At 41.5% G+C, this 10943-nt stretch overlaps 1 protein-coding gene across 1 annotated transcript in view; it reads right to left on the reverse strand.

The window, feature by feature from the left end:
- Positions 1 to 10943, reverse strand: part of LOC139748055 (dynein axonemal intermediate chain 1-like) — a 553383-nt gene that overhangs the window by 533130 nt on the left and 9310 nt on the right. Inside the window, exon 2 of the mRNA XM_071660634.1 lies at positions 1500 to 1789. Within this exon, the coding sequence (XP_071516735.1) occupies positions 1500 to 1573 (74 nt within the window). The 5' untranslated portion in view covers positions 1574 to 1789. The remainder of the gene's footprint in view (positions 1 to 1499; positions 1790 to 10943) is intronic.

The following is a 10943-nucleotide window of genomic DNA, read 5'->3' on the forward strand; positions in this document are numbered from 1 at the left end:
TCCTCCTTCCCTCCACCTCTGACGCATATATCCTCTTTGTCAATCTTTCCTCACTCATTTTCTCTATGTGACCAAACCATTTCAAAACACCCACTCCTGCTATCTCAACCACACCCTTTTTACCACCACACATCCCTCTTACCCTTTTATTACTTACTCGATCAGACCAAACACACCACATATTGTCCTGCACATCTCATTTCCAGCACATCTACCCTCTTCCGAACAAATCTATCTATAGCCCTACGCCTCGCAACCATATAACATTGTTGGAACCACTATTCCTTCAATCATCCCCATTTTTGCTTTCCGAGATAATGTTCTCGCCTTCCACACATTTTTCAACGCTCAAAGAACTTTCGCCCACTCCCCCACCCTATGGCTTACTTCCGCTTCCATGGTTCCATCCGCTGTTAAATCCTCTCCCAGATATCTAAAACACTTCACTTCCTCCAGTTTTTCTCCATTCAAACTTACCTCCCAATTGACTTGCCCCTCAACCCTTCTGTAATTAATAATCTTATTCATATTGGAAAAGATCACAAAGAGTGCATGATCAAGTAAATTCCTAACCCACGGGGATGTGAAACACGACAAGTTTCCAAGTGCCCTTTCGTGTAATGATCACATCATCAAGGGAGATACAAGAAAGAAATAAAACAACATGCGTATCATGAAATTCATTATGTGGACAAGAAAGGAAACTGTTTACAAAACTTATCAAGAATAAACTATCCAATTTGTAAGGACCTTCACTAATATTACGTCACAATTCTTAGTGTATTTGATAACAGAAGATTCAATGATATTTCTCGTGGTACAAGATTCAAAATTTATAAATTAGAAGGCATTGCTCCAGTCAATACAGTTATCATAGTCTTTAACATAGTCAAACAAAGCATTTGAATCTTCTTCTGTTCTTGTGATATATTAACGTTCCTTAAGTCTAACAGAAATATTATTACCAATCTGGCCGTTATAAAGGATCAAATGCCTTCCTTAATCACTCCTGTGCCACAAGAAATATCGTTGAATCTTCTGTCATCATATACACAAAAAATTATAACATTAATATTAGCGAAGGTCTTTACAAATTGGATAGTTTTATTGTTGATAAGATTTGTAAACAGCTCCCTTACTTGTCCACATAATAAATTTTTATGATGCGCTTGTTGCCAGACTGGAACGCACCCAGCCTCCATTCAGGTAGTCACTTGTTTACCAAATAGCGTCCTAACTGCGTATCTTCACTGTATATCAACTGACTGTTACGTTTTTCTTGTATCTCTCGTGATGAAGTGATCGTTAAGCGAAAGTGCACTTGGAAACTTATATGTTTCATTTCCCAGTGAATAAGGAATAAAGAAATAAATATACATAAAGAAAAAAGAAAAAACAATATATATATATATATATATATATATATATATATATATATATATATATATATATATATATATATATATATATATATATACAATATCAGCAAGGGCACTTACTTTAAAGTTTGTTCAGCACACTGCAGAAGGGCTGGCGCAGGAGCTCTTATTTTTGTTAATGCGGACTTCCACATCTTGAGACGTTTCCGACCTTCTTTCCCAAATGTATGTCAAGCCGTCATAAAGATGTCCACTTTACTGCATGCGTCCCACGGGCAATAGTCTTGGCACTCGTCGAGGTCTTCTCCGCTTCTCTTACAAGTCTAAATGTGGTGTTTGTTTTTTCTTTTATAATGGGCTCAGAGGAAGCGCATGATTGAGACAAGGCAGAAGACACGAGGAAGGCTAACCTGCGAACCCAAACACACACACAGACACGTAATTGAGACAAAAAGTATTACACGTACCGAACATATTCCTAGTAATGCAGAAGTAGCAGTCATGAGCACCATTTTATATATATATATATATATATATATATATATATATATATATATATATATATATATATATATATATATATATATATATATATATATATATATATATATTTTCCAAAAGAAGGAACAGAGAAGGGGGCCAAGAGAGGATTTTCTATGAAAGGTCCAGTCCTCTGTTCTTAATGCTAAATCGCTAACGCGGGAAATGGCGAATAGTATGAAAAATAAAAAAGAATATATATATATATATATATATATATATATATATATATATATATATATATATATATATATAATTTACCAGGAATACTCAACAAACTTATACCTCTGTAATTTGAGCACTCACTCTTATCCCCTTTGCCTTTGTACAATGGCACTATGCACGCATTCAGCCAATCCTCAGGCACCTCACCATGAGTCATACATACATTAAATAACCTTACCAACCAGTCAACAATACAGTCACCCCCTTTTTTAATAAATTCCACTGCAATACCATCCAAACCTGCTGCCTTGCCGGCTTTCATCTTCCGCAAAGCTTTTACTACCTCTTCTCAGTTTACCAAATCATTTTCCCTACCCCTCTCACTTTGCACACCACCTCGACCCAAACACCCTATATCTGCCACTCTGTCATCAGACACATTCAACAAACCTTCAAAATACTCATTCCATCTCCTTCTCACATCACCACTACTTGTTATCACCTCCCCATTTACGCTCTTCACTGAAGTTCCCATTTGCTCCCTTGTCTTACGCACCCTATTTACCTCCTTCCAGAACATTCCTGGTAAATTATATGGGAGGGTATTGATTGAGAGGGTGAAGGCAGGTACAGAGCATCAGATTGGGGAAGAGCAGTGTGGTTTCAGAAGTGGTAGAGGATGTGTGGATCAGGTGTTTGCTTTGAAGAATGTATGTGAGAAATACTTAGAAAAGCAAATGGATTTGTATGTAGCGTTTATGGATCTGGAGAAGGCATATGATAGAGTTGATAGAGATGCTCTGTGGAAGGTATTAAGAATATATGGTGTGGGAGGCAAGTTGTTAGAAGCAGTGAAAAGTTTTTATCGAGGATGTAAGGCATGTGTACGTGTAGGAAGAGAGGAAAGTGATTGGTTCTCAGTGAATGTAGGTTTGCGGCAGGGGTGTGTGATGTCTCCATGGTTGTTTAATTTGTTTATGGATGGGGTTGTTAGGGAGGTAAATGCAAGAGTCTTGGAAAGAGGGGCAAGTATGAAGTCTGTTGGGGATGAGAGAGCTTGGGAAGTGAGTCAGTTGTTGTTCGCTGATGATACAGCGCTGGTGGCGGATTCATGTGAGAAACTGCAGAAGCTGGTGACGGAGTTTGGTAAAGTGTGTGGAAGAAGAAAGTTAAGAGTAAATGTGAATAAGAGCAAGGTTGAGGGTCAAGTCAATTGGGAGGTGAGTTTGAATGGAGAAAAACTGGAGGAAGTGAAGTGTTTTAGATATCTGGGAGTGGATCTGTCAGCGGATGGAACCATGGAAGCGGAAGTGGATCATAGGGTGGGGGAGGGGGCGAAAATTTTGGGAGCCTTGAAAAATGTGTGGAAGTCGAGAACATTATCTCGGAAAGCAAAAATGGGTATGTTTGAAGGAATAGTGGTTCCAACAATGTTGTATGGTTGCGAGGCGTGGGCTATGGATAGAGTTGTGCGCAGGAGGATGGATGTGCTGGAAATGAGATGTTTGAGGACAATGTGTGGTGTGAGGTGGTTTGATCGAGTAAGTAACGTAAGGGTAAGAGAGATGTGTGGAAATAAAAAGAGCGTGGTTGAGAGAGCAGAAGAGGGTGTTTTGAAATGGTTTGGGCACATGGAGAGAATGAGTGAGGAAAGATTGACCAAGAGGATATATGTGTCGGAGGTGGAGGGAACGAGGAGAAGAGGGAGACCAAATTGGAGGTGGAAAGATGGAGTGAAAAGGATTTTGTGTGATCGGGGCCTAAACATGCAGGAGGGTGAAAGGAGGGCAAGGAATAGAGTGAATTGGAGCGATGTGGTATACAGGGGTTGACGTGCTGTCAGTGGATTGAATCAAGGCATGTGAAGCGTCCGGGGTAAACCATGGAAAGCTGTGTAGGTATGTATATTTGCGTGTGTGGACGTGTGTATGTACATGTGTATGGGGGGGGGGGTTGGGCCATTTCTTTCGTCTGTTTCCTTGCGCTACCTCGCAACCGCGGGAGACAGCGACGAGGTATAAAAAAAAAAAAATATATATATATATATATATATATATATATATATATATATATATATATATATATATATATATATATATATATATATATATATATGAGAAAAAAGGAGAGATAGGTAGCACGTTTGAGGAAAGGAACCTGGATGTTTTGGATCTGAGTAAAACGAAGCTCAAGGGTAAAGGGGAAGAGTGGTTTGGGAATGTCTTGGGAGTAAAGTCAGGGGTTGGTGAGAGGAAAAGAGCAAAGGAAGGAGCAGCACTATTCCTGAAGCAGGACTTGTGGTAGTGTCTGATAGAGTGTAAGAAAGTAAACTCTAGATTGATATGGGTAAAACTGAAAGTGGATGGAGAGAGATGGATGATTATTGGTGCCTATGCTCCTGGTCGTGAGAAGAAAGATCATGAAAGGCAAGTGTTTTGGGAGCAGCTGAGTGTGTTAGCAGCGTTCATGCACGAAACCGGGTTTTAGTGATGGGTGATTTGAATGCAAAGGCGAGTAAGGTGGCAGTTGAGGGTGTAATTGGTGTAAATGAGGTTTTTCAGCGGTTTAAATTAAAATGGTGAAGAGGTTATTGATTTGTGTGCTGAAAAAGGACTGGTGATTGGGAATACTTGGTTTAAAAAGAGATATATATAAGTATACGTATGTAAGTAGGATAGATTGCCAGAAAGCATTATTGGATTACGTATTAATTGATAGGCGAGTGAAAGAAAGACTTTTGGATGATATGTGCTGAGAGGGGCAACTGGAGCGATGTGTGATCATTATTTTGTGGAGGCGAAGGTGAAGATTTGTAGAGGATTTTCAGAAAAGAAGAAAGAATGTTAGGGTGAAGAGAGTGGTGAGAGTAAGTGAACTTTGAAAGGAGACTTGTGTGAGGATGTACCAGGAGAAATTGAGTGCAGAATGGGAAAAGGAGAGAGCAAATGAAGTAAGTGGAGTGGGGGAGGAATGGGATGTATTTAGGGAAGCAGTGATGCCTTGTGCAAAAGATGCCTGTGGCATGAGAAAGGGGGGAGGTGGGCAGATTAGAAAGGGTAGTGAGTGGTGTGATGAAAAAGTAAGATTGTCAGTGAAAGAGAAGAGAAAGGCGTTTAGAAGATTTTTGCAGGAAAGTATTGCAAGTCACTGGGAGAAGTATAAAAGAAAGAGGCAAAAGGTCAAGATATAGGTGCAAGAGGTGAAAAAGAGGGCAAATGAAAGTTGGGATGAGAGAGTATCATTAAATTTTAGGGAGAAGTAAAAGGATGTTTTGGAAGGAGGTAGATAACATGCGTAAGACAAGAGAACAAAAGGGAACATCGCTAAAGGGGTCTAATGGGGAGGTAGTAACAAGTAGTTGTGAGGTGAAAAGATATAGTAAGTATCTAGAAGGTTAGTTGAATGTATGTGATGATAGAGTGGCAGATATAGGGTGTTTTGGTCGACGTAGTGTGCGCAGTTAGAGGGCCAGGGAGAAAAGAGGTAGTGAAAGCTTTGCGGAAGATGAAAGCCGGCAAGGCAGCGGGTTTGGATGGTTTTGCGGTGGAATTTATGAAAAAAGGAGGTGACTGTGATGTTGACTGGTTGTTAAGGATATTCAGTATATGTATGATTCATGGTGAAGTGCCTGAACACTGGCGGAATGCATACATAGTTCCATTGTACAAAGGCAAAGGGGATAAAGGTGAGCGTTCAAATTACAGAGGTATAAGTTTGTTGAGTATTCCTGGGAAATCATATGGGAGGGTATTGATTGAGAGGGTAAAGGCATGTACAGAACATCAGATTGGGGAAGAGAAGAGTGGTTTCAGAAGTGGTGGAGGATATGTGGATCAGGTGTTTGCTTTGAAAAATGTCTGTGAAAAATACTTAGAAAACAGATGGATTTGTAGGAAGCATTTATAGATCTGGAGAAGGCATATGATAGAGTTGATGAAAATGCTCTTTGGAAGATATTAAGAGCATGTTGTGGGAGCTAAGTTGCTAGAAGCAGAGTTTTTATCAAGCTTGTAAGGCATGTGTGCGAGTAGGAAGAAAGGAAAGTGATTGGTTCCCAGTGAATGTCGGTTTGCGGCAGGGGTGCTTAATGTCTCCATGGTTGTTTAATCTGACAATGGATGGGAGGTTTAGGGAGTAAAAATAGGTATGTTTGAAGGAATAGTGGTTCCAACAATGTTATATGGTTCCTACGCTTGGGCATATAGATAGGGTTGTGTAAAGGAGGGTGGATTTGTTGGAGATTAAATGTTTCAGGACAATATGTAGTGTGACGTGGTTTCATCGAGTAAATAATGAAAGGGTAATAAGAAAGTGTGGTAATAAAAAAGAGTGTGGTTGAGAAAGCAGAAGAGGTTGTGTTGAAGTGGTTTCGGAACATGGAGAGAGTGAATGAAGAAACATTGACAGAGAAGCTATATGTGTCAGAGGTGGAGGGAAGAAGGAGAAGCGGGAGATCAAATTGGAGGTGGAATGATGGAGCAAAAATGATTTTGAGTGATCGGGGCCTAAACATACAGGAGGATGACAGGCGTGCAAGGAATACAGTGAATCGAATGATGTGGTATATCGGGGTCAACGTTCTATCAATGGATTGAACAAGGGCATGTAAAGAGTCTGGGGTAAACCATGGAAAGTTCTGTGGGGCCTGGAGGTGAAAAGCGAGCTGTAGTTTCGGTGCATTACACATGACAGCTAGGCTGAGTTCGAACGAATGTGGACATTTTTGTTAGTTCCTCGCGCTATCTCGCTGAGGGGGGTTGCTATTTCATGTGTGAAGGCAGCAAGTTGTCGCTGTCTCCCGCGTTAGCGAGGTAGCGCAAGGAAACAGACGAAAGAATGGTCCAACCCGCCCACATACAAATGTATATACTTACATGTCCACACACGCACAATATACATACCTATACATCTCAATGTATACATATATATACACACACAGACATATACATATATACACATGTACATAATTCATACTGTCTGCCTTTATTTGTTCCCATCGCCACCTCGCCACACATGGAATAACATCCCCCTCCCCCCTCATGTCTGCGAGGTAGCGCCAGGAAAAACACCAAAGGCCCCATTCCGTTCACACTCAGTCTCTAGCTGTCATGTAATAATGCACCGAAACCACAGCTCCCTTTCCACATGCAGGCCCCACACGCTTTGCATACTTTACCCCAGACGCTTCACATGCCCTGGTATAATCAATTGATAGCACGTCAACCCCAGTATACCACATCGCTCCAATTCACTCTATTCCTTGCACGCCTTTCACCCTCCTGCATGTTCAGGCCCCGATCACGCAAAATCTTTTTCACTTCATCCTTCCACCTCCAATTTGGTCTCCCACTTCTCCTCGTTCCCTCCACCTCCGACACATATATCCTCTTGGTCAATCTTTCCTCACTTATTCTCTCCATGTGACCAAAGCCATTTCAAAACACCCTCTTCTGCTCTCTCAACCACACTCTTTTTATTTCCACACGTCTCTCTCACCCTTACATTACTTACTCGATCAAACCACCTCACACCACATATTGTCCTCAAACATCTCATTTCCAGCACATCCACCCTCCTCCGCACAACTCTATCCATAGCCCACGCCTCGCAACCACACAACATTGTTGGAACCACTATTCCTTCAAACATACCTATTTTTGCTTTCCGAGATAATGTTCTCGACTTCCAAACATTCTTCAAGGCTCCCAGAATTTTCGCCCCCTCCCCCACCCTATGATTCACTTCCGCTTCCATGGTTCCATCCGCTGCCAGATCCACTCCTAGATATCTAAAACACTTCACTTCCTCCAGCTTTTCTCCATTCAAACTTACCTCCCAATTGACTTGACCCTCAACCCTACTGTACCTAATAACCTTGCTCTTATTCACATTTAATCTTAACTTTCTTCTTTCACACACTTTACCAAACTCAGTCACCAGCTTCTGCAGTTTCTTACATGAATCAGCCACCAGCGCTGTATCATCAGCGAACAACAACTGACTCACTTCCCAAGCTCTCTCATCCACAACAGACTGCATACTTGCCCCTCATTCCAAAACTATTGCATTCACCTCCCTAACAACCCCATTCATAAACAAATTAAACAACCACGGAAACATCACACACCCCTGCCGCAAACCTACATTCACTGAGAACCAATCACTTTCCTATCTTCCTACACGTACACATGCCTTACATCCTCGATAAAAACTTTTCACTGCTTCTAACAACTTGCCTCCCACATCATATATTCTTAATACCTTCCACAGAGCATCTCTATCAACTCTATCGCATGCCTTCTCCAGATCCATAAATGCTACATACAAATCCATTTGTTTTTCTAAGTATTTCTCGCATACATTCTTCAAAGCAAACACCTGATCCACACATCCTCTACCACTTCTAAAACCACACTGCTCTTCCCCAATCTGATGCTCTGTACATGCCTTCATCCTCTCAATCAATACCCTCCAATATAATTTACCAAGAATACTCAACAAACTTATACCTCTGTAATTTGAGCACTCACTCATCCCCTTTGCCTTCGTACAATGGCACTATGCAAGCATTCCGCCAATTCTTAGGCACTTCACCATGAATCATAAATACGTTAAATAACCTTACCAACCAGTCAACAATACAGTCACCCCATTATTTAATAAATTCCACTGCACTGCCATCCAAACCTGCTGCTTTGCCGGCTTTCATCTTCCGTAAAGCTTTTACTACCTCTTCTCTCTTTACCAAATCATTTTCCCTAACCCCCTCACTTTGCACACCACCTTGACCAAGACACACCACATCTGCCACTCTATCATCAAACACATTCAACAAACCTTCAAAATACTCACTCCATCTCCTTCTCACATCACCACTACTTGTAATCACCTCCCCATTAGCCCCCTTCACTGAAGTTCCCATTTGCTTCCTTCTCTTACGCACTTTATTTACCTCCTTCCAAAACATCTTTTTATTCTCCCTGAAATTTAATGATACTCTCTCACTCCAACTCTCATTCGCCCTCTTTTTCACCTCTTGCACCTTTCTCTTGACCTCCTGCGTCTTTCTTTTATACCTCTCCCACTCATCTGCATTTTTCCCCTGCAAAAATCGTTCAAATGCCTCTCTCTTCTCTTTCACTAATAATCTTACTTCTTCATCCCACCATTCACTACCTTTTCTAATCAACCCACCTCCCACGCTTCTCATGCCAAAAGCATCTTTTGCGCAAGCCATCACTGCTTCCCTAAGTACATCCCATTCCTCCCCCACTCCCCTTTATCCCTTTCCACATCCAGGCCCCACAAAACTTTCCATGGTTTACCCCCAGACGCTTCACATGCCCTGGTTCAATCTATTGACAGCACGTCGACCCTGGTACACCACATCGTCCCAATTCACTCTATTCCTTGCTCGCCTTTCACCCTCCTGCATGTTGAGGCCCCGATCGCTCAGAATCTTTTTCACTCCATATTTCAACCTCCAATTTGTTCTCCCACTTCTCGTTTCCTCCACCTCTGACTTGTATGTCCTCTTTGTCAATCTTTCCTCACTTATTCTCTCAATGTGACTAAATCATTTCAAAACACCCTCTTCTGCTCTCTCAACCACACTCTTTAAATTACCACATATCTCTCTTACCCTTTCATTACTTACTCGATCAAACGAACTCACACCACAAATTGTCCTAAAACATCTCATTTCCAGCACATCCACCCACCTCCGCACAACTCTATCTTTCCCCACGCCTCGCAACCATACAACATTGTTGGAACCACTATTCCTTCAAACATACCAATTTTTGCTTTCCGAGATAACGTTTCGCCTTCCACACATTTTCCAACGCTCCCAGAACTTTCACCCCCTTCCCCACCCTATAACTAACTTCCGCTTCCATGGTTCCATCCGCTGCCAAATCCACTCCCAGATATCTAAAACACTTCACTTTCTCCAGATTTTCTCCATTCAAACTTACCACCCAATTCAGTTGTCCCTCAACCATACTGTACCTAATAACCTTGCTCTTATTCATATTTACTCTCAGCTTTCTTCTTTCACAGAGTCAACTCAGTCATCACCTTCTGCAGTTTCTCACGCGAATCAGCCATCAGCGCTGTACCATCAGCGAACAACAACTGACTCACTTCCCAAGCTCTCTCATCCACAACAGACGGCATACTTGCCCCTCTTTCAAAAACTCTTCCATTCACCTCCCTAAAAACCCCATCCATAAACAAATTAAACAACCACGGAGACATCCTGCCGCAAAGCGACATTCATTGAGAACCAATCTCTTTCCGCTCCTCCTACTCGTACACATGCCTTACATCCTCGATAAAAACTTTTCACTGCTTCTGACAACTTGCCTCGCAGACCATATATTCTTAGTTCCTTTCACAAAGCATCTCTATCAACTCTACCATATGCCTTCTCCAGATCCATAAATGGTACATACAAAATACATTTCCTTTTCTAAGTATTTCTCACATACATTTTTCAAAGCAAACACGTTTCCACACATCCTCTACAACTTCTGTAACCACACTGCTCTTCCCCAATCTAATGCTCTGTTCATGCCTTCACCCTCTCAACCAACACCCTCCCATATAATTTACCAGGAATACTCAACAAACTTATACCTCTGTAATTTCAGAACTCACCCTTATCCCCTTTGGCCTTTGTACAATGGCACTATGCAAGCATTCTGCCAACCCTCAGGCACCTCATCATGAGTCACGTATACATTAAATAACCTTACCAACCAGTCAAATACACAGTCATCCCCATTTTTAATAAATTCCACTGCAATACTATCCAAACCCGCTGCCTTGCCGGCTTTCATCTTCCGCAAAGCGTTT

This window comes from Panulirus ornatus, chromosome 72, assembly GCF_036320965.1.
Source record: "Panulirus ornatus isolate Po-2019 chromosome 72, ASM3632096v1, whole genome shotgun sequence".
NCBI lineage: Eukaryota > Metazoa > Arthropoda > Malacostraca > Decapoda > Palinuridae > Panulirus > Panulirus ornatus.